This window comes from Cinclus cinclus, chromosome 1 (genome assembly GCF_963662255.1).
Source record: "Cinclus cinclus chromosome 1, bCinCin1.1, whole genome shotgun sequence".
NCBI lineage: Eukaryota > Metazoa > Chordata > Aves > Passeriformes > Cinclidae > Cinclus > Cinclus cinclus.
Window position 1 is genome coordinate 90,472,120 of NC_085046.1, and position 25,275 is coordinate 90,497,394.

Sequence of the window (25,275 nt, forward strand, 5' to 3'; positions counted from 1 at the left end):
TTGTACAAAAGAAAATGGACACTTTTTGTAGCTAAAGTGGTGCTGGCTATGGCAGCCAAGCCAGATGCTGAATGTGTTATCTCAGGCCATCTGGCATACCTTGCTTCTACCATCCAAGAATGTTGATGCTTGCCAGCAGAGTCCATTCTGATACATCCTCCTGATTATCCCCAGTAGGAAAATGGAGATTATTCTTGTATTGATTGTATCATCATTTCCTTGTTATTGCAGCATGAATTGAAAAGGAGCAAAACTTCAGGTTTGGTATTGTAAGTGTTCTTTTTTCTTGTCACCTCTAGTTTTTTGTTTTTAGAGAAGTTTCTAATGGAAGTCACCCTTTTGTTTTAAAAACATACCAGGATTGCTGAAGAAGAAACAGCTGTTGTCTGCCCTGTTATTGATGTTATTGACTGGAATACATTTGAGTACTTGGGAAATGCTGGTGAGCCACAGATTGGCGGATTTGACTGGCGGCTGGTCTTCACTTGGCATAGTATCCCTGAAAGAGAACAAAAACGGAGGCAGTCCAAGACTGACGTGATCAGGTTAATTTTTATGTGTCTATGAAACTGTGAATATGTTTTTGATTTCACCTGAAAATGCCAGGTGCTGGAAGATATTTGGGAAATTGAACATATTACTAAAAATGTATATATTTTGTTTAGTTCCCTGGTTTTTTTTTTTTTTTTCAAAATAGCTCCTGTTTACCACGCTCCTGAAAAAAATAGTGCTCTAAAAGCTGAAATTCAGTTTCATCTTCTATATGGAAAGCTTATTGCAAAGTAGTCTCTTGACTCCTCAAAGCAAACTCTTACAGATGCTTACCAGCACGTGGAAAGAGTGTTACTGATTAACTAATAATGGAGGATGTCCTCTGTGCAAAGCAAAGAGCTCCATGTTGTAAAAAAAAAAAAAAAAAAAAAAAAAAGTATCATGAGCAGCAATGAAAAGAGAAAAAAATCACCAACCACTAAGAAGGTAAAAGTAGTTTTGAAGATTTTTTTTTTCTGTGCTGTAATGATAGTTGTAATTCACCCTGCTGTTTTCAAAGGTGAACCATTTTGCCAGTTCTTTACTGGGGTGAAACAATGCAGCTCTACCCACCATGGTTTCTGTGAAGGGCTAACTTGCAGCGCTCAGGTCTGATGTCTTCATTATGGCTGTTAGTTTTGTTTTATTTTAAGACAAGATGCCATCAATTGGTATTATTTAGTCACTCAGTGTTGTACTTTTAGGAGAGGTAAAAGAATAGAACAAACAAGGCATCTGGAAAATGGGAGTGGTAGACAATATCCTGGTAGCTACAGAGCTTATGTGTTCAACCTAGCCCCATCTGCTATGGAAGTTGCTGTATTTCAGCAGTTGATTGTAATAAATTAACCTGTTCAGCATTTTTAATACAGTCATTTTGTTAGTATGTTTATCTGTTACTGTATAGACCACAAAAAATAAGGAATTTTTAATTTTTCTCAGTGTTTTGTAAATCACTTATCATGATATTATATATTAATATCCAGTATTTCACAAATACTAATGAACTTATTCTCAAGCAAATGAACTTTTTTTTTTTAAATATGAAAAGTGAAGTGGTAATTGAGTCTTTTGCAGCATGTATTAGTCCATGTCCTCCTTAAAAACAAAAATCCAAATAGAATGTTTTAAAAACATTTAGTTCAGATATGATGATTTTTTTTTTTTCTTTGTGATAAGAAGAATTGTCTTTGACATGCCAAGAGGAAAACGATGAGGGATAAAGTTTCATGGTAGCCTGAGGACTGTTAGCTCGACAAGTGTCTGGAGAAAGCAGCAGTGCTGGGAGTAGTGTCACCAACAGCTTGGTTTGGAAAGATGAGATCTGGAGGGAGACAGAAGGACTTGACTTGTTATGGAACTTGTTATTTTTCCTTCTGTCTTGTCTCATCTGATTCTATTCTTTAAAATAACATATGACAGTGTGAGACACTGTTGCTTCAAAAAGATAGCTGGTAAAATTAGTTTTGACAGATTAAAAGTAATGGATCATGCATCTCGCTTTTGTTAATATTTACCTCAACAGCAATTTAGTAAAATTCACATAATGTCAGTTAAACTTAGTTCTAATCAGCGTTATATACTTGGCACTTTAAAGAGAGTCATCCTAAGACTGTAAACAATAAGGAACAACATTGAACAAATACAAATTTATGTATATGTGCACACTCTAACCAACTGGAAGTACATCCCTTAAGTGTGCTGTCACTCTGGGCCTTGTGACCTTCAATGAGGACCCAGTCATGACTCATGATTTTTTTTTTTCTTTTCCCAAACTTAGTAAAAAATTTAAGAACATACAGGTGAGTAGATTTTCTTAGAAAGGGGCTACATTTACTTAGTAATTTAAGTCTGAGAGTTTTTTCAATTGATATTAGTGGGATCAAGAATGCTGTTTATAATTACTAAAGCACAAGTATTTCTTATTGCTTAAGTAAAATAGATAAGGATACAGCACTTAGAATTTCAGAGCCAGCTAATAGTTCTGTACAAAGAAACTAATGTTCTGTTATGTGAAGAGGCTCTTCATTTAGGCACAAAGACACTGCAGTTGGAAAAAATTTGAACACAATATTTTTATATTCTGGTGCTTGTTTCAGATGCAGGTTTTTATAACAAAATTAAATTAAATGACCTCATAATAATTGATAATTTCTGACTGTTACTTTTTATCCGGAAAAGACTAAGAAAATAGAAAATAAAAAGATATTGTATTTTTTTATTTATTGTATTGGTTTATTATTTTTTTTTGTTCTTACTCAGTTCAGAGTTACTATTCTCTTTTGTAGGTCTCCAACCATGGCAGGTGGATTATTTTCTGTGAGCAAGAAGTATTTTGATTATCTTGGTTCCTATGACACAGGAATGGAAGTCTGGGGAGGAGAAAACCTTGAATTCTCATTTAGGGTAGGTGTCTTAATTGAAAGTTTGTTTTCCTCAGAATACAGCAAGTTACTATTTCTTTCTTCATGCCCTTTTATGTAATGAGGTAGCTGTAATGTAAGCAAGTGCTAAGAAGGGAGTATTTTGGAAGTTGTTTATATGAATCTTGTTCTTACACATCAGGATAGCTGTACCTTTCTTCCAAACATCCATTTCAAAGCAATTTTTAAAACACATGTCTTTGCTTTGAGCCCTAGTAGAAAATGTAAGAAGGGGTGTGATACCAGTGGGTGAGGTTTACATTCTGCAGCTTGGAGGAGGTCATTGCGAAGAGGATTTGTAGTGGTTTGATGTGACTCAGAGTTCTTGCTGTGTTTGATGGAGTGAGCAGTTCCCACTGGGGCAGGAGAAGGCAGCCCCTGTACTGATTTTAAGGCTTTATTCTGTTTCACCTGAGAAAAAAATTTATACAGAGTTTATAAAAGGTGGGAGGGAAGATGTCCAGTAATAGAGTGGTACCCTGCAGGAGGCATGACCAAGTGCTCAGGTGTGAATCAGATAGCTGTAATGACAAGGATTTACAGCAGGAAAAGAGAGGAGATGCTGGACATTCCAGACTGATCAGCAAAACAGTGTTTTCCTCTACTCAGCTGCAATCAGTGCTGTGGCTGGCTCCCACTGAGCACTGGCTGCCTATGGTTTGCCTCAGATCACACATAGCTCATTAAAGCCATCCAGTGGTGATGCAAGAGGGATGCTGTAGGGATGCTTTTGGCTTTCAGGGAGTTCACAACTTACTATCCTGGATTAGCCTTGTCTGTTCTGCCCATCATCTGTTGTTTTTGATGGTCATGTTTGCATTTCTCTGAGTCATTGACTCGTGGTGCAGGAGGGTTGTTTTTTTTTTACCAGGTGGCAACAGATTTCAAGGTTAAATAACATTTTAATGTCACAAAACCACTTTCTTGAGAAAGGAGACATCAGCAGACTGTCTCTGTGGATATGTCTGTGTGTTACCCAGAGAAGCATGGAGTCTTCCTGGCTGCTGTTACAATCTCCAGCTGCCAACAGTGCAGAAATCTTAGAAAAGAGGGTATAAAAATAAGGAACAAAATTTATTAGGAATGATGGCAAGAACAGGCCCAGAGTTGATATGGTTTCTCTCTGGAGGGAGACTTCTCAGCTGGAAAGGTGCTCGATCTGAGTTCATGACCATAGATTTTTCACTTAGGGAGCAGTTTTTGGCACGTAAGCTCAAGCAGACTACTCAGTAGTCTTGGTCTAGTTCAGCAGAACTAGAAGTTCGTCTTCTGAAGTTCACTTCAGTTTCCACCTGAAGTGCAAAGCAGTTATCCCACCTCCATCAGCCCTGTGACCCTCTGAAGCAGGAGTCTGTGGTTCCAGTGTATCCAGTACTCCAACTCCTTGAAGAAAATCTCTATTATTGCACACTTGGCATGCAGTTCTTTGCTTTCTTCTGCTTGTGTCTTCCTTCTGGGGAGACCAAGGCTTGCAGACAGCCTGACCCCTTCCTTTTGACTCAGAGTACCCCAGTCCCACCTGCTGCTTTAAACCCGACCTTCCATTGCCATTGACCTCTAGTAAGCTCTGGCAGCCAATCTCATTTTTTATGTCACTGGCTCCCCTGAGCCAGGACACTGTGGGGCGCAGTAGCATGTGTGAGCAGTGCCTTTACTCCTTCAGCATGCAGGACTGTGGTCTCCTCGTGGGACAGAGGAAGCATCAGAGGTGGCCCAGCACACAGGAGAAGCACAAAGGGAGCAGCAGACCCCCAGGACTGAGCGCACAGACACTCTGCAAGGGGCTAAGCCAGCATGTAGGTACAGGTGGATCAAGCAGCTCCTGGGAGACAAATGATTAAACAGGACAGGCTGTGCAATGGCCAATGAATATGCCTGGCCTTGCCAGTTTTCCTAGTGCAGACTGCCAGTAGCATCTGGGCATTTGTACGCAACATGCTTTGCTCTGTTTGATTTGGAGCCCTTGTGCTCTGTGTGGTGAGGATTTTTGTGGAGCAGAGCAGAATGCTATGATGCTGTTTAACTGTGTTCTTTTGGCTGCCCGCAGTGTTCCAGGAAGTCGGAAGGGATAAATCATTGTTAGTGCTGTTGTCCTTGTGTTTTCTAGACCTGTCAGACCTGAAAATTAGGAGCAGAACTACTCAAAACCACTGTAAATTAATTTACTGTTGTGCTCATCTCTGAAAACACCACTCTCTCCCAATGACATGAAAAGACTTGTCCTCAAGCCTCCTGTTTCTTGCACTTAGATTGCTCTCAGCTGAAGAAATTCTCTGTGGTTTTGAGAGGTGCAACAAGGACAAAGCTTTCGCTAAAAGCATGATGACTAAGAGAGATGGAGGCTACGTGCTGAATGCAGAATCGAGTCAATGTACCTTGATTTTGGATTGCTTAATGCTATTTGGCTGGATAAAATTTCACTTCATGGGCATAATGGGCATTGAAATTCCTCTTTCTGAGGTATTCAAAACATGCTCTTTCATCTTTTCCCTCTTGTACTCAGAGCAATGAGAATCTGGTTGCAGCTTCTGTCCCCTCTCTGCTTTTGGTACTGCAATGTAAGTTTGTTTCTGGACCAAGGCTTAATAGGTCTGTGGTCTGTTCTTCATCTTACCATGTGAAAGAGGACCTTTCTTCTCAGAAATGTTGCTGCCTATGAGCCTGGATGATACACCTCAGAAGACTTGAGTTTTCGCTTTTCCAGTATTTGTATTGTTTCTTTTTGTCTGGATCTAGAATTCTGTCTTGTGTTGGGAGCAGCTGGGATGAGTCCATGTGTCTGGGGTGCCTTTCCACCCACCCAGCTTCCAGCAGATTGTGCATGAGCACCACACTGGGGGCCTAGCCACAAGTCATCAAAAAAACCCCCCACAATGCTGCAGAGAGAGAGAGAGCAGCAGAAATGTAGGGTTTTCCACATGTTGCCCTTTTTTAGGATGTAGCATCCTTTTTATGTTTTCTATTTCTTCCAGATAGTCTTAAAATGTTAGAATGACCTAGTAGAGTTTTTCTTCTTTAGCATTCATTGACCTAGCACTGGGTCAATTGTCCAGAGACCCTGGCAGGGACAGTGATCTCAAGGTGAGATTCTGAACATTTTCTGTAGGTTTTCATAATGCCACCATCTGTCTCTGGAAACAAAAGAAAATATGCCAATAGTCTGCTTGCATCAAGATGAAAGTGAAAGTAAAAAAAGGAATGTCACCTTGTTTTCTTATTGAAGTGAAGGAAAAATGTGTGCTTTTATAATGAGACCTGCGAGTTAGCCAGACCTAGTAAAGAAACAGATCTGCATATGCATGAGCTTGCAAAATATGCATGAAACCTTATGTGCTTTTCTGTTACAGAAGGTAGAACTAGTTTTATGGAGAATCTTTTGTAGAGCCACTTATTACTTATTTAGCATTTAGTAATCAACTTTAGTTTCTCTATTAAATTCCTCGCTTTATTTTATGGCTGTTCATTTGTACCTGATTTTATATAGAGGTCATAATTTTTCCATTAAAATGAAAGTGCATAAACCTTTTGAGGAATTGTTTGGCTGAAGTATATTCAATTTTCTTTTGTAATAAGATGACAAGATAATTTTTGTACTGTTTTTATGAAATACTTAGAATTTAATAAGCATTGCTTAGCAACCTACAGTTATTTTTTAGGGAGCTTTAATTATTAAAAATTCAGCTGTTATGGAATTCTCTTTTTGTTATCAATTTAACAGAGGTATGGTCAGTTTGTTTCATTCCTTTGAAATCAGACTTTATTATGGAAGAGCTGTAGTATGTGCTTCCTTCTTAACTACATTTTTATTTCAGTAGTCTTTATAATCTGTTTCTAATATTTACAAGATTGATCTAAACAATAAAGATGAATTAAAAATTCTTATGTGGAATATGACATTGGAAATTGTTAAACTAATAAATGTATGGCTCTTAATATTTGCTGAAAAACCTTGAATAGTAAATCGCAGCTTTAAAAAATGAGTCTTGAACATAGAAATGATAATTTTGAAAAATATTGTTTTGAAACATCTCAAAAAAGGAGGTTGTAAAGTAAATGTGGGTAGTTGGTTTCATAGCAGCTTTCAAAATAGCAGTAGAATAACTTACCTAAGAAAATATGCAAATTGTTTAAAAGATCGGTACAGAATTCTAGATTTCTTGTATAACTCATTTAATTATCTTTGCTCAAATGACAAATATATTGCTTCCCCGAAAAGCAGCAAAAAAGAGGAGAGAAACCTCACTTCAAAAGCAAGAAATGAAAATTTTAAATCCAGGAAGTAACAATTATCCAGTACTCCCTTTAGTTGAATAATGCATAACCTATATTTTTAAGGAAACTCTCTGTTTTAAAAGTAAACATATGTGTTAGAGTGCTTACACTTTGGTAACTAAACATGGTATTGTGCCATGCATAAATTCCCATGTGTTATCCAAAGCCAAATCAATGGAGATGACACTTACTGGTTTCCAAATTTAGAAATTTGAGAGAAATTCTAATTTACTTAAAAACAAACAAAGAGCAACAAAAACAAACAAAACCAACCAACCAAACAAAAAACCCCCTAAAAGCTAACAGTCTAAAACCAAGTCCTATCTCCTGTGAGCTGAAAGCTTTATCTTTTTAGATGCCTAAAACTACCAGAGAGAGAGGTGGGAAAAGTCCCATCGCTGATCTTTTGACTCTGTTACCAGCAGAATTTTTATTTGCTAACTCATATCCTTCACTCCTGCTGTGTTCATTTGAAACATGTAATTAAAAGTGTATGTCTTATACAAGAAGGCTGTCAGGGAGCAGACCTCTACCCTTTAAGCCTATTCCAGCTAATTTCCTCTGTCTTCCATTCATGAAGGAATGATGAGCTACCACTTATGCATGGTTGAATACATGTGGAGAATGCTAAATCTTTTATGGAAAGTCTATCAGAGCCATTGGTGACAGCCTCAAGTTAGTTCAAGCGCAGCAACGTTTCCCACCCTACTCCCATCTGTCTAAATTTCAGAAACCTTGTTTCAGGCACCCGTCAGAAACAGGGCATCTGCCATGGTGTGGTCACACCCAACATTGATACTTAGCTGTGCTTTGATTTCAAGTAATCAAACTTGAGATCAGAATGGGTGATGGGAAAGTGGCTGTGTAGATGAACTGCTAAAAGTCCCTGGTTTTCAGAGGAGAAGAATGTAATTACAAAAATGTGTACAGAGTGCTGAGGCTAATGGATCCACTTGATGGTTGTTTCTGGATTTTATCTCATGGGCTGTACATGTCCTGACCTGGGGAACCAGAGAGGTAGGAGCATGAGCACAAGGGCAGAGTGATGGTTTGCAGGGTTCTGCCAATTTCACATTCAGGTGCAAGTACTTCCTTGGCATCAAGCAGGAATATTGGTTTAGATAGGGGATGTTGTTTCATTGTTGTTGGTTGGACCGCCATAAGTTTTATAGAAGTACTTTGCCTTTCCTTTTAGTGTGCTGGATCTGGGGTACCTTTCCCAGCTTTCCAATGGAAATGGTTGGTGGAATTTTATCACCAGGCACCTATGAGTCCCTTCGAGATTGGTGAATGTACAAATGGGAATACAACTGGCTGTTCTTTGATGATATACTAAGCTTACCTGTTTTGTCAAGTCAGCTTTCCAGTAGAATAGATACATGCATATCTATAGATTTCTGGTAAGAATTAGTTATCAGCTACTAATTTCTTTCTGAGGTACCTATTTACATGGTTAATTTGAAAAAGAAACATGCTTTTTTTTTTTTCCCCTGCAATGCCTGTAGACCACATCTTATCGTGATAAAATAAAACTGAGAGAGGAATTGCTCTCCAGATAAAACCAGAAATGTGGTTGTCTCCTTGTGAACTCAGAGCTAATTACTAAGAGCAATGAGGATGTAATTTTATCCAGTTTTATCATCAAATGAGACACAAAATTATTGTATGTGTTACTTGTAATATGGTGTGGTATTCTTGAGATGGTGTTATTCTTACAGGGATTTATTGTTACTATATCTTTGAGCTGGCAAAACACTCAAATTAATGATACACACAATGTCAATTCTTTGCTCAGATATGGCAGTGTGGAGGAAGTCTTGAGATCCATCCTTGCTCCCATGTAGGTCATGTTTTCCCCAAACAAGCTCCATACTCACGGTCCAAAGCTTTGGCAAACAGTGTGCGTGCAGCTGAAGTGTGGATGGATGAATATAAACAACTTTATTATCACCGAAACCCACACGCCCGCCTGGTGAGTTCAACTCCATTGTTCCTGGAATTTCAGTAAAACTTGTTTTCAACCTACTAACTATCAACTAAGCTGCTATTTAACATGAAGTGCTGTTTATGTTTATTTCTTATTCTTTCTGAAACTTTTTCCCAGGCATAGAATAAGTGTATAATTTTTAATTCCTTGGAAAAAAAATGAAAAATTCTGTAAGACTGCAAAGTGGCCCAGTCTATGTGAGTATTAAATGAATAATTGAAAGAATAATGTGAAGTGGGGTCATCACAGCAAGGAGGAAGTATTTAGCTTAAAATATGCAGTTCTGTGAAATGGTCGATACAGGACTGTCAATAAGAATTGCACAATTAATGAATGCTAATCAAGAAGTTTCAGTGAACAGTAGACCTTCAGGTGAGCAGCATGGTAATAATATTTAGCAAAATTAACTGTCTTGTGATAATTGTAAAATTTTGGACTGATACAAACCCAAATAGATTTTTGTTTGATTTACTGCTGCACTATACTTAGTTAAAAAAAAACGAAACAAAACAACAACAACATTAAAAAAACAACAAACAAACAAAAAAGACACCAAATCAAATTCAATATTGAAAAGATTAGATTAATTAAAATCAGTCATGGGAACTCGGATGGAAATGCTCCTAATAAAATGTTTCAAGTATCAGTTCTGTTGGTTTTGGAGGTTCTTTTAAGTTAATGTTTTATTTTCCTCGAAATAAAAATACAAGATCATTGATTGCAGAATTTTTCAGGAGATTATTACTGTGAAAACTGAGTATGTCAAAACAGTAAAGCAGTGTGCAAATTCGTAACTTGGACTGGAAAACAGTGAAACTGAAATGTCCTCGCAGTGTCTAGAAATGAATTAAATGAACCTCTACCACAGGGTCTGAAATTCAGGCCCCAAAGAAATCACTCTCTGCTCTTGCCTATTTCTGGAGGTGCCTGATCTCCCAGGCATGATCTCTTTGCATGAAAGGTTTTCTAAACACTGCCTTTCTGTTTTTGTGCCTGGGATGGGCTGCTGGGCATCTGCATCTGGCTGCACTGGATTAGACCTGAGGGACCAGTGTGGGGCACAGGGAGCCCCCCACTCATTTGAGTGGCTGACCCCAATCGACACAGCAAGGGAAAACTGCTCTTGAAAACATTAGGCTTTTACAAGATACACTGGGGGATGCTGGAGGAGATGAATTTTGTTAGCTTTCATCTTGTGTTTGGAGTAAATTGGGTAATTAGGTTATTATAGTCCACACATTTGTAATAACTGGTTTACTTTAACATCATAAAAGCCATTTAGATTTTATTATCGGAGTCTGACGTGGAAAGAAATATGGGATTTGCCCATAGGCAACACCAGGCTGATTTCGGCTTGTCGTACACAAAAAGAGCAATAAACGCTGAGAATTTTTCTTGTAAAGTGCTGGGCATCTTATGTCTATAATGACAGAGCTTTAACTTTAAAGGATATTTTTGTGTTAGTACTGGAAGTTTCATGTATTGTTTATCGTAACACAGCGGATATAAGCTGGAACTAGTGTGTTATTTTTCCCCATATCAAAGCTACTGCTGATGAACTTTGGTTTCCATAATACTCTGTGCACCACTTGTTGCAGCAGTTGAGTTCAGACCTTTTTACTTCATCAAACCCAAATACTCAATTCTTAGCATAACAGGAAAATGATCGATGCTATGGCTGCGAAAATTGGTTCCATGAAGTTTCACTTCAAGATTAATGTTCAGACCTCAGAGCTAATATGTCACGCTGTTTGTTTATTCAAACAGGCATCTCTGCCTCTGCTTTACATCTGTTTTGTGTTTTCAGAGGTATTTCCACAGCTTTGAGAAATGCAAATACATTTGTGGTTTGATGAAAGAGTGCATCAAATGACCTGTAAAAATCTGGGGGCTGTAAGCACTGTCTCATGCCTGACTATCTGGAGTCCCTAGTCAATACAAAGATGGGTTTTTGAAGACAGACATAAAAGGATGTGAACTCTGCTCCAATCCACAGACAGGGAAAAGTCTGCAATGAAAGCTTTTCTCTGGAGGTTTAAGATTTCATATTCCTCACCCCCCAAAATGGTGAAGTTCAAAGGATGCATTAGCAGATTTGACAAATGTCATCACTTAAGTGTAAAACTCTACAGGTAATTTGCAAATGGATAGTAGTATAATTTTAAATCCTCAAGATTCTTTCACTGGTTTGGAAATTTTCAATTATCTATCTAAAGGAAGTTTTGTTTTCCAATACACCTTCTCAGTCTCTGGCAATCTGTATTCAATCTGTATTCTCCCTCACTTGCAGATTCAGGGAGTTTTCTCAGACAAACTGTCTTCTAGAATATTTTAAAGTTTGACTTGCACAGTTCCAATTCTTTTTTGTCAACATTTAACAAATGTAAGGATAATGAAATCAAATCCAGCACCCAAACATGGTGATCTTTCCTGGCTAGAAGTCCTACTCATCACTGTAGCATACGGTTCCTAATAATGTATACAGATAATTTTAAAGAGAGCATCTGTTCTAGATTTTTTGATTATTTTTTTCTTCTTTCTTTTCTTTTCTTTATTTTTTTTTCCCCAGGAACCATACGGAGATGTGACAGAAAGGAGACTTCTACGAGAGAAGCTGAAATGTAAGGACTTCAAATGGTTTTTGGAGAATGTGTATCCAGAGCTTCATGTACCTGAGGACAGAGCAGGCTTCTTTGGAATGGTACGTGGCAGATGAGAAGGGAGCCTACTTGCAGTTCTCTGAGCTCTCCTACTGAGTCAGTGTGAAGGTGGTTTTGTGCCTAAATCAGTTTGGGATTTTGGTAGAATTCAGTTAAAATTGGTAGGCTTTAAAGTGTGGTTTCTATCAGAATCTTTATTTAATGGAATGCTGTTTATGAAGGAGCTCTGTGACAGAGCAAAAGAACAGGTAATGTTGCCATGAATTCTAAGTTATATCTTGGGGTTGTTAAAGGCAGGAAAGGATGAGGTTTTTATTTCTTGAAATGTTGCATGACAAAAAACAAAAGATAAAAGTGTTTTATTTTACTTGTTGAATTGAAAAGAAAAAGAGTATGCTTTGAAACATGTTTGTAAATTTTATCTGATTAATAATGTGATGCTCTGGTGATGGGGAAGAGAGTTGGTGCTAAGTGCTTTCAGATCATAGGGGATTCTGTATATTAAACCAACATGTTAATTTTTAATCTGAAGGTCACCTTAGACCAGCAAGGGCACAGGCAATGGGTTTAATATCAGAATCCTCTTCTCTTTTAAGACAGCTCTTTATGCTTTTTGCAGCTTACAAATAAATATAAACTATGGCTCTGTGTAGATCACATTACAGTAATCTCATCTGGAAGGGACGAAGGCAGTGATGATGCAGCAAATACCTGTTTCCTCTGAAAAATCACCAGATACCTACTGGATGTTAGGAACACAAAACTGTACCTTCCCACCAGGCAAAGAGGCCACATTGATCTAAACATTCTTTTGCTGGCAACGCAATCACTCTGCAGATCCTGCTAAGGTGCATTCCCACACTTCTGCAGCACATCCAGCCCTTGTCTTGCTGACATCTCCCCTTCAGTTACTCAGCCTCTGCTGAATCTCCTGCATGAAAGGGGAAAAAAATCTGATCTCTGTGGACATGCAAAACATTCAGGAACCAAGTCTCCCCACAGTCTGCCTTGATAGCTTTGTAACTTGTTGAATGAAAAAGATTCTAATGTGGAAATGCTGTGGTTTCCCCTGGGAAGCTGTATTTTCCTGGGAGAGCTGTGGGAGTTCCCACAGGGAGGGCAGCAGTTGTCAGAAAAGCCCTTAGGAGCCTCTGGGAGAATTGCCACCCTCCTCAAGCTCCATTTGTCTTGGAGCTTGCAGGAGAGGTGGTATCTCTGTGGTCACTGCCTTAAAAGGTATTACCCACCATTGTACAGTACCTTGAACAAACCCTGGTACCTTGGTTCTGTTTTGGCTCTTTGGTGCTGGATTGCTACTGCCAAGGTCTGAGACAGTGGAAGCAATAAGGTATTATAAGACTCACCTTCCAGGGGCATTTCAGGAATTTTGTCCTTCCCTCTGCCTCCATCCTTCTCCCTCCTAAAGAAGGGGTTAGACTGGTGCCAGTGATAGTGCCTCAGCCTCCTGGGGAAGAGAAGGGATTTGTGCAGTTTCTTTTATGATGTAATTGTCATCCTCAGGCAAGGGGTTGACAGTACCTAGAAATAATAACAACTCTTGTTCAGAGCTCCTTGAGGTATCTAGAGTATAATTTAGGTGTGCTCTATATATTTCTCTAAAAACAATTCACAAATGCTGTAATCTAGTTGTGAGCATAATGAGAATACACCATTTTTTGGGGAGGGGGGAAGGATTTAAAATGTGATGGATATGGTTGTACTCTGAGAAACTGAGAGTGCGGAAACGACACCTACTGATTCAGCTGATTTGTGGATATTGAGTCCCATCTGCTAGCTTCAATGAATCACTGGTGGTGTTCTTTACTCCTGCCTTAGCTGTGTAGTGCTTTTCTGGTTCACAAAAATATTGCATTTAAAAGTGTCAGCTTTGATAACAGCTCAACTTACTGTGAGGTTGTTGAATTGTTCAGAGAGAATACAAGGAAATATGGGGGTTTTTACCTCCTTTAAAACCTTTTTGCTTTTGAACTGAAGTTGGAAGTATTTCTAAGATTACCCATAAGTCAACCATGTGTTATTCAAATGGAATAACAAGAATTATTGAGCAGCATTCAGTGCTGTGCACTGACAAGCAGCCTCTTATGCTACATTTTTTTTCTTGATACGTAGATAAAAATCTCTATGCTACACTTTGTTGTAGTTAGCTACCTAAAACTTTGCTTAAAGATACTGAATTATGAACCTTTTTGCCTGAGATATGATTGCATTCCTGCAAACTGCCTAAGACCCATAAAGGAGATAAATATCTTCTTGCTTCTCCTTGGGCTTCATGCAGCTTTGGAACTCTGTGGGACATGAACCTTCTGACTTGAATAATTCCTTTGGGGGGCCAGGAGGAAGTGAAGCTGGTAGGCACTCAGTGGGTGAAAATAGTAAGATGTCAGCACTTCTGGAAAGGCTGCTAATACCTTTTAGGCTCTTGTGTAGCACACTGATGTCTCTTTTTCTGGTATAGCATCTGTTCTGGCCATCCTTGAGTGTGCCCTTACTGGCAGAGTACCTACCAGTAGGTAGGTGTGAAATTGTGACCAGACTTGAGCCCCAGCTCTGTACAGAATGCCCACCTAGACAGTGACGACTGAGTCATCTTACAAATCCTAGCTACCCTGGGAAGTGATGGTGTGGGCATCTGTAGGAGGAACTTGGAGCCAGCTGGTGTGTTCAGTATTAGTGTGGTGACATGGCTGAATTATGCGGCTGGATGAAGATGGAGGACCTGGGCAGCTCTGTGATCTTCTCATGCTATTGGTGACTGTGGAAAGGCACAGCTGCAGACCAAGGGAATGGTCAGGGCTCTTCTTCATTAAGTATGGCTGGAATTGAGGTGCATATCTGAGGATAAAGATTATGGTCAGTCAGTGAATTTGGTTTAAAATTTGGCATCAAGATTGCTTTTAAAAAACAGTGGTGACACAAAACTCAGGATTTTACTCTAATTTTCGGTAAGTTTGATCACTTGGCAGTGAGACCATACTATGTTCTGACCTGGTAAGTTTTTCTTTGTTCTTATTTTTTAGCTGATATTTCTTTCAGCTGAATGTAAAGGAACTAAGCTGGTAGATGTCTTGTATTGTGACTTTCTATCTGGTCTCTCTTTCTACCTTCTATCTGTAAAGGCATCTGTCACTGACTGAATCAGTTGGGAAATTAAAAACTTGAACTTTTCTTTTGACAGCTTCCTTCCCCTTTTTCCTTCAAGACCATCCCATCTTCATTTCTGAGTGCTCAGTCACAATTTTCTTTTAATTTAAACTAGATATAATCTTAAAAAATTGGAAGGAAGATTTTAAACTATGCCTTTAAAGCTATGAAGCATTTTGTTTTGCTGCAACATGGAAGAGACCATTATTTATCTAAAGAACACATGATACATATGGTTAGGCTTGCAGAAGAAGAGAGCTATGTGGTTTAAATTATATAATCAGAGATATTATTGCATGACTGGTGCTCCAAGTTTTGAGAGGTATCAGCATCCCTTCTCTAGAGTATACCTCTAAAACTGCATTATAATCCATCTGCCCCTTGAGGTTGAATTCGTAGCCAAGATTAGGACTGACTAGACCTGGAGACCTTATGCCCATCACAGGAAAATATGTACCACTTGGTTGGCTGTACAGCCTCTGAAAGCTAGGGGAGAGGCTTTTTCAAAAGAAGTGGGAGAAATTCAAGTTTGGTAGTGAGAACACCATTGTTTGAACCACATGCTTATATGTTTTTGAGTTTCCTAGGGAGATCTGGACTTGCTGGGGTGAGTCAATGAATCCAAATGCAGTGTATCACCTTCCTTCAGAGCATTTTAATCATCAGTGTTGTATGCCCTTTTCAGCATTGCCTTTAAGAAATTAACAGGTGACATGAAAGTAGCATTCATAGTAGAATTCAATAGAATCATTCCCTGTGACTGCTTGGGTTACCTTTGAGGTAAAAAAGCTGATGTTTGATCAGTACTAATGAAGCTGTTTGGCTTGCTGAAAATTCATATGTTACTGTGTCCCACAGTATCATCTGTCCATATCACTAATAGATCAGCCCCACTGCCACTGGAGGAATAAAGAGGATTCTGATCGGTTTTGTGGATGCAGAAAAATGTTGGCAAGTGCTCCACTGGCTGTATTTATCAACTAATGTAATGAAGTTTTAATGTCAAAAATCTGTTGTCGGTGGTTTGCTTACAATGGACTTTATCTTAAACAAGTGCAAGCCCAAACTAAGAATTATTCACAGAATGCTATCTGTATTGTGTAGTTATATACAAGTGTCCAGATATTAGGAAACAGTAGATTTAAATATTTCCTAGCAGTAAGGGTATAAGGTCTATGGTGAATATCTCAGTAGCTGGTGTTAGTAGCTTTATTACTTATCTCAGCCTCCAAACAGTGGCAATTAAATGGCATGAAGAATGACACTAGCAGTGTTTCAATAGGAGGCAAATGCTGCAAAAAACCACAGCCAGTAGTCATGTATGGGTACATTGTTTTAGATCTGAATGATGTGTTTCAATGGCAAGGTGATCAACATTTTTTCTTGCTTCTGTTTCTCTAATGCAGCATTCTGCAAAAGAAGTAAGGTAAGTCACAGAGAAAATTTTGTTCTTATTGCATGAGTTGTTTATGGTGGATGTGGGAATAAACATAGCTTCAGAAATGAGTGGATGATCGCTGTTTTGATAGAGCTCTTGCACATAAAATAAACTTAAACTGTATATTCTCATTTAAGAAGAGAAATATTTCACAAATTCTCGTATACTTCTTTAGTGCCTTGGAACAGAGGGCAGGTTTGTGGTTTTTAGTTTGTTTTATTTTTATATAAATAGTTCTGCAGACAGATTTTCAAATTTTTCTATGTCATTACAGATTAGGTAATTTAAACGCTTAGAATATACTACTCCCACTAATTAGGTATTGAGTACCTATTTGGCTTCCTGATGAAGTGTGGGCATATCAACACCAATGTCTGACAAAATAAAATAACCAAGTGAACTATATGGACCCTGTACATATATGAGAGTGTTGACATGTATCACAAGCATTTATGCATGAAAGAGAAAAAGGAGAGAACATATGTGGTAACATCCTGGAGCACAACCTCGTTTTCAAAACATCTAAAATTAAGCTTAAGTTTAGTAAGCTTTTGCACATCTTTTTTTGTGTATTTTTTGGTCATTGAGTAACATACATTGGTGAGTTACTGTTGTTCTGGTGGTGCAGAGCATTTTTGAAGAGATTATTTAAAATTTCCCAAAAGGGAGTTCACACTTGAGCATGTGCCAGGGGCTGATGGCAAAGAGCACTAGTGAAGTCATAGGGTTGCCTGGAAGGGTTCCATGGATAAGGGCTTTACTGCCCTTGGAAGCAGTGGATGGTCAGGCAGAGTCAAATGTTATTAAACATACTAATGGGAGACCCTCTGGTCCTGGAGACAGCTGCTGACAGCAGTAGTAGAGATAAAATAACCATTTTAAGTGGTTATGACTTTTAAGTTGATATTTCCTGATTTGAATGTAGAAACATGAGAAGCTTATTGGTTGGTTTATGTAGTTCCATGGCAGTTATAAAAATAGTCTGTCTAACTCTTTCCTGTTTTTCTAAGTGTAATTCTTGCTTCCCATTAGGAAGGTAAACAAAACATTTTCTTTTGACTGTTCAAGGAAGGTTGCAGTGGTCTAATGTGGAAGTGGGCACAAAGCAATAGAAAGATGATGTTGGGTAGCACTGAAAGTAAAAGTTGGCAAAGTAAACATATATAGTGCACAACTATTTAATTTTCCAACTTGTGTGGTTTGCTCTGTGGTGGGTTTAGGCCCTGCAGGATTTGTCTTGTTTGTTTAGTTTTAGCTGCCTGCAAGATCTGTGTGTCCGCTCATTTTCCACATTAAGAACTCAGGATATGATTATCATGACTAGGGAAGAACAGTGAAATCACACCTTGTTGAACTAACTCTTCTGAGACTTACTCTGCTTATTCTTTTTGTCTGTGATATAATTACACTCAGTAACGGGGGCATTCAGCTTCTTGTTTACAGAAGCCTGTGTAATTTCAAATTTGGTTATGTGGCTAATCAGTGGTTTTTATGTGATTGTTTAACTTTTTGTCAGTTACTTTTGCCTCCTGAATACTTAAATGCAAATCTTTAACTAGCCTGTTGTTTTTAAAATTAGCTTACTTAATATTTTAAAGTTTAATTTACCTCTTCTGTCAGAGATCAGCAACATGAGTAAAGAGCATTTAATATCACATCTAGTGTCTCTTTCCAAAGATATATTTTGCCCACTTTCAAAATTTCTGATCCTAAAATCTGTCTTCTTGTTCTGCCTCAAGAGGGTACTGGAGTCCTTTCGAGAACAAATCCTAACATTTCCCATTTGACAAACTGAGAAAAGTATGTAGTAATCTTTTCATAAGAAAATTGAACAAGTAGATCCTAGGGGGAAAAGGCATGGCAGACTATTTTGTTCTGCATGAGTTGCTGGCTTGTTGGGTTTCAACACAGTTTTTCATAGTTTCTACCCTGTTCCTTTGCAAATACATTGGAACACAGTGTCATTCCTAGGAGAAGCCATTGTGTCTGGCTGCTTCAATGTTCAAAGTCAAGGTGGTCCAGTTTTATTTCACCTAAGTCTGAGACGTGTTACCATTCTTTGATTTATGCCAGTTGATTTGCACCAGCTTTGGGATCGATCTCAGACCCCAGCAGGATGGGTATAAAGTGACTACAGAGTATCTTCTTTACTTCAGACTAATATTTTAAAATATTCTTTTGTTTTGATTAGCTGAAGAATAGAGGAATGGAAAACTTCTGCTTTGATTATAACCCTACAAATGAACATCAAGTAACTGGACAGAGGGTCATACTCTATCCATGCCACGGCATGGGACAAAACCAGGTAAGAATAATGTCTTATTTTCATTTTGACTAACACTTATGGTTGTAATGTAAGGAAGTATGGTAAAGAAGTTGCAATAGGGATGAGAGAATGTGTTGCCACAGTAAGGTCATCTTAGTTCAAGTTTTGATTCTTGCAATAAATGTTTTTTATTTTGATGCATCTTCAGGTCAGATTTTCTTCCTTCTGAGGATGTGTCTACCCATCCCCTAGAACCCATCCATACCTTTATTATGCCTTTCCACAGAGCTCATTAGCAGGGGTTAATAGCCCATCAGTGTAGCTATAGTGCTCATAGAGCAGTGTTCACTCATCTCCAAAACCCCTCTGAGCTTTTGTCTGCCTGTGCCTCTAAAGCCCTTAATAACATTGGAAACCTCATCTAATTCCACCTGTGTCTGTCCTTATCTCTCTTCCTCGTGGTGCTTGTCTAACTACCCAAAAGGTTTTGGACCACATCTTTTCCTGTCCTTCTGCAGAAATGTCCTCCTCGGCCTGGGCTCCACAGTCCAGGAGAGCAGGGGTTCTCTTTAACACTTTCATTCTTGCTGCCTTGTTTTCAACTTCTGAAGCTGAAAATGCTGTTTTCTTTCTCCATGTTGACTGAAACTGTGTGCAGCAGTGGTTAGTTTTGATGCCTATAAGCCTCTCTGTATAATGCCATGGAAAAAGTGTTGTAGGGCACTGTGTGCCATGCTACAATGGCTGCTTTTCATAGTTTTGAGTGACCACCTTCCAGAACTGAAGTTTGGTGTTTGATGTGTGGTATGAACTTGCCTGTCTATCTCGATTTTTGGCTTTAGCCCAGAGTAGAATAAACATAGTACTTGAGATATGGTCTGAGTACCAAAGGTCTTGCGAGACCTCTTGTACATAACCCTGTGACAGCTTGGGTGGCTTGACTGTTTAGGTCCTTTTTAAATTAAATTAATCCAAACATTCAGTTAGGATTGTTTGGAAAAAGGAAAAGAGGGAAAACGCGTTTTGGAAAGAAACCAAAGATGTGCCAGTTAGGCAGTGTATTTGCATCCATTCTGAACTCTCCTTTAAGAAAAAAAAAAAAAAAAACAAAAACAACATGAAAGCCTAAGGAGTGTAAAGCAAGTCTGTATTGAGGAGAAAGCTTCTAATATCAATTACACTTTACAAAGAAAAAGCAATGTGCCTCATATCTTAAGTGGAAATAGGTTTATTGCTTAAAGTATTATAGCTATTATTTAGTACTATTTATTAGCTCATGCCTGGTTTATGTCTTAAGTTTCATAATATTTCTGTGCTTAAGGCCAAGATGGAGGGGAAAGCAGGGTGGAAAATTTTGTACCACAAAAGCCAAACCTTCTCAATACTGAGAGATGTATGCCAATTATGCTAAGCCCCACCACACCCCTTTTACTCTCTTAGTTCTTATTCATGCCTGGGTTAAGAATACTTCTATAGATCTATATAGAAGAGAAGTTAATAATCAGATAACCCAGTCAAGTCACTTTCTTATAGTTAACATTGATTTCTTTTGTAAATTAAAAAGCATTTCATGTATAGGATTACATGCTAACATGCCGAAGATGTTTATAGATTTATTTTTCCTTGTATTGCACATTACAGAGAGGAGAGGGGTTGCTTTTTTTTTGTTGTTTTTTTTTTTTTGGTTTTTTTTTGCATTTCTCTGAGCAAAAAGAGAAATGGCTGGCTTAAATCTCTGGCTTAAATTTTATCCCTTTCCCCAAGAAAGAATAAAGACATAGGATAAAAAGTGGAAGCAAAAGAGAGGTACAATTGCCAGATGAATTGTCATGAGATGACATTTTTACAGTTATCCTTTATTTAGCCAGCACTAAGAGATTAACTGAATGTACTGCAAGGTATCACATCAGTGGGTGTTAATGCTCTCCCATCCCAGCTGATGGTGCGGTGCATCCCTGTGCCTGCAGTGGCACGGGCCAGGCTGAAAGCAGCGACACTCCTGGAACTGCAAACTGCTCCCTCTGCTGGCATCCAAGCAGGAGGAGGCAGGAGAAATGGAGAAACTACCTTAATCGAGTATAAATCAATAAAGGAAAATACGAGATGACTCAAGAGAACTGAGGAGCCAGAGGAGGGAAGGCCAAACACAGGAAATGGGTAAAACAAGATTAGTGAAATGGGAAAAAGGCAAGGGAGGGCTGGCAGGAGCTATGGAGAAAGGGCCAAGGTGACAAACGGCAGTAGTAGTTCGGGACAGAGGTTGAGCAACAGGTGATGAGCAGGGCATGTGTGACAGAGAAAAGAGTAGGAGAGGTAGTGAACCAAGCAGGGTCATTGGAGAACATTTTATTGGAACAGGTCAGGGAGTGCCCACATTATTGAATGTGGGAGCTGAGATACCTGTTGGCAAAGGGGGGGTGTGAGTAGGGGTAATATGTAGTTGATGGAGAATAAGTGGACAGCAGGAAGAGTTGTGGGTGGGGGAACAGAGGAAAACTAAAATAAGACAAGATGTAGAAACACAAGTGAGATGGGAAATGAAGTTGGGTTTGCTGGACTTGCAGCTTCTTTTTCTGGCTCACAAATAGCTGTGAAACCTACCAGCATGATATTTCTCTCCATTTCTTTCCCATCACACCACCTTCTTGCCAGTAATTCTGAAAAGTTAGCAGGCTGTTGCCTGTGATGTGAATTCCTTGGCAGGTGACACTTTTAGGATCAAAACAGTCAAAACCTTCCATGTTTACATCCATTGCTGTCTGCTGATAAAATGATCATGGCAAGGTTTGGTCATCCTCTAGTGTAACAACCACAGAGTTTCAGAGATCTTTACTGACAACAGGCAGCCCTTAACTTCTCTTTGGCTCCTTGGAAGGGAATCTGCCATCCTAATCCCAAACTCTTCCTGCCTTTTCTCCTCGCGTTGGTTCTCATCACTGTACTCATTACCTATGTAGAGCTTTAGCAGCAAACCCTCATTCCAAGCTTTGCCCGAGTTCCCTGTCCCTCATCACAGGCAGGTGGCTTTTTATGTAGGGACAGCTGCAAAATTATTCACTGGAAACAAATCTCTACTTAGTGACCTCTGAATATGTGTGCACTGTGCTGAGAGGAGAGAGCAATGAGTCCAGCACCTGCTCCTGATTTACATCTCAGTAGACACAACCACTCTCAGAAAACTAAAGCTCCCAGTAATCTGTTGCTTTTCTTCCTTGAGTCCATGGTCTAATTGAGAGGGTTTCCTTTATTCCTTTTGTGTGAGCATAAGAAAACTGACTGGAAGTTTTTTAAAATTAGTATGTTCACCATCACAAGAAGGTGATGATAACACTGCAGTGTTAAGAGCTGAGTGTATATGGAAGAGAGGCAGGAAATACACAAAACACTGGCTACCAGTTGCTTGCACCTCAGGCTGCTTATGTTTTGTGGGAGTGTATGTCCCAAAGATGAGAATGAAAGGCTTTGGAATTAAACACCAGTAAAGTCCTTTGCTCTTCTGGGTATGGCTGGGAAGGAGTACAGAGGGCACCAATATGTCATAGCAAGAAATCAACCTGATGTGATAAGAGGATGGGAAAACACTGACTGACAGTGTTCTTTCCAGAATGCCTGTTTGGAGCCGATAATGTTTGACATAAATAGAGACAGGGAAACAGAGAAATTAGCAAAAGCCCTTGAGTTTTCAGCAAAAAAAGAGTATCAGACCTGGTAACCTCTCTGCTGGTTCTACCCATCAAGTGTAAACTTTTTCCTGCCTTCAAAACAGCAGTAGCCAGGCACAGAGAAGGATGAGTGTGTTTCAGGGTCCAGTGAGGTAGCCAAAATCTGCCCCTAGCCCCAGTACTAGAGAGACACTGATGCAGCTGAGGCATATCCTGTAGGTTGTCCAGGAGCCAAAGGCAGTGGGAAAAAGGCTTCATCGAGTTTCCTAATAGCACTTAAGGGAATCTACTGATTCTCAGAAGGAAAGAAATGAAGTAAGGCTACTAGTTATTGGGCTATAGATTAGTTTGTAAATGCTTCCTTTCTGCTGCCAGAATGCAAGAAATGCGAACTAACAAACATTGTACCTTTTGAGGAGGAAGATACTTATTTCTTGTATTACCAGAGCTTGGAAAAGCCCAAAGGCTGAAGTATTTATTAATTTTGAAGCAGTGTAGGGTAATGAACTGTATTATGTTCATTGGGCAACAAGGCAGGAGTGCTTGGTTGCTGGTGCTATAGCCCCATTCCTTAAAATTATCCAGAAATTAACCATTTTACTTGTTCTTCTTCAGAATCTGGTGCAAGTCCTTGAGAGGCCATTCAGGAAAGATATCAGTAGTAAGAAGGGCTCTGATCTGGTAGCTGCTCCATTTACCATGCATCTGGTCCAGTCAGCAGCTTGCAGGCTTTCGCTTATAATACAAACTGCTAAAGAGTTATTATATCTAATAAGTCCCCTAATGAAAAAGGCTCTAAATATGGCTTTGTGAAAGTGGCAGCTGTGAAAAGTGTCCATCCACACACAACTGAGCAGAAATGAGACTTTTTCTTTACTCACAAGCCATAGGATTAAAATACATGTCCCTGTATCTCACTGTGGTGCCCAAAGTAGTGCATTTTCCATGTGTCAATCAGATACTGAACCTGGGAATAAAGCCTAAAGGCCAGGGAATAGCTGCTGCCTATTAGGATAAATAGTAATAACACAATAATAATAGAACCAAAATTCACACAATTTACTTTTGTTGTTGATGACTTTTTTTTTTTTCCATAATGCCAATATAAGGGTTCCTATTACCTACATTGTAGGAACAGATCTTAGCAATAGGTTTCAAGGGAAAATCCTGGTCTCTGGGGTCTTATGTCTGCAGGGAGATTTCAAACCTGATGTTGCTTTCTCAAAACGCTCATTTCCCTTTGTGGCTTACCACAAATGAATGGTGGCAAACAGGAGAATTCTGGGGGTGTTTGGTCACTTGCATCAGTTCTGGAAAAGAAAAGCAATGAGGATCTACAGGGTGATGCAGTGGGCAGCATTGGTCATTGAATGGCTGTGACAGCCACCTGGACAGAGAAATTCCTGATTATGATAAGAGCAGGGACAGATTTCATGAAACAACTATTATCAGTGTAGTCTAGATCAGAGCTCTTACACTTGGAAATAGATGGCTGCAGATTTTGTAATCACACAGTCCTGTTTATACTGAAACTCCATTTCCAACTCCCAGTTCAAGGTTATTAACCTGGATGGTTGTTAAGGATGTTTTTGTGGTGAGTTCAAGAATATACATTTCTGAATTGGTACAGCCCCCTTCAAAAAGCCTTACAGTCTCCAGGGGGGAAACAAAACAAAAGAGGATTCCTTCTCTCCCACATCCTTTTATTGGTCTCTGCTAATGCAGCTGTACTATGGGTAATAAGCAATTTTCTGATGTTTATAAAACTCTCCTCTACTTTATTGAGTATCATCTAAATCAGATCTAAACACACATTGGTGCACTATAGTAATCTAAATTATTTATAAAGCTTGCTAAATACAAACAACTCTCAAACTCTGCTGCCACTCTTTAATGAAGTCCAAAAGTTGGCAAATGTCCATGATAGGTATAAATTTTTAAGGAATTCTTCAAGCATAACTGCTACACAAGCCAGAAGTTTCAGAGTATGTTCGTAACACTTCTGTAGAATATTGTGCAACAAGCAAAGATAGTGAATTGTCTTTAAGGAAGTTTTCTTTTCATGTTCAAAAGCAGCTGTAACTGCTTCAAATTGCTTCAAATAATATCTTCAAACTTTATAGGACAAAATGCTCATCACCATTCATCCTTAGTACTGGAAATGACCATTATAACTGGAAATTAACCTGGACCAAACTGCATGTCAGCTATGCAGTGAGCAACTCCTTAGTTAAAAGTAATATTACTTTGTGATGACTGAATTAAGAAGGCATAATGTCAGGCTGGAAGCTGTTTTCCATTCTATTTTTAAGGGGGCCTTCAATGTGGAAGTCAAATATTACAGCTGAATTTTGGAAATTCTTTAATGCTGGAATACCAGGACATTTATTCAGTATTTTGTGCAATTTAAGTGGTACCAGAGTAGTGCTGCGATGGGATTCTGTAAAATAGTAAGCAGTAGAAGTTAAGGACCCTTGAATATTTCTGGCAGAATTTCTCTTCACAGCAGCAACTTTTATTCATGAACCTAATTATAGTCTCTTAGTGCATGCTTCTTTATAAATATTCTCTGTGTACATATGAAATGACTGCTGTCCTTTGTTTCTTCTCTTGGGTTTGTAGTTTTTCGAGTACACATCCCATAATGAAATACGTTACAACACACGACAGCCAGAAGTCTGCGCAGCAGTCGATTCAGGGACTGACTACTTGAAAATGTACTTGTGTCAAGAAAATGCCCACAGTGTTCCTGAAAACCAGAAGTTTATTTTCAGAGAGGTAAGTGTGCCTGCTTGGGTTCGGGTTTGTTTTTTTTGGGGGAGTGGGTAGAAAGAGAATTGTTGAATTTTTAAATTTTTTTATTTTACTGCCTGC

General features: G+C 38.9%; 1 protein-coding gene across 1 annotated transcript in view; it reads left to right on the top strand.

Annotated features, from left to right (window-relative positions):
• GALNT12 (polypeptide N-acetylgalactosaminyltransferase 12) overlaps positions 1-25,275 on the top strand; it is a 45,419-nt gene that overhangs the window by 17,732 nt on the left and 2,412 nt on the right. The window contains exons 4-9 of the mRNA XM_062511352.1: positions 360-545; positions 2,820-2,937; positions 9,022-9,198; positions 11,783-11,914; positions 18,665-18,778; positions 25,024-25,179. Coding sequence (XP_062367336.1) covers positions 360-545; positions 2,820-2,937; positions 9,022-9,198; positions 11,783-11,914; positions 18,665-18,778; positions 25,024-25,179 — 883 coding nt within the window. The remainder of the gene's footprint in view (positions 1-359; positions 546-2,819; positions 2,938-9,021; positions 9,199-11,782; positions 11,915-18,664; positions 18,779-25,023; positions 25,180-25,275) is intronic.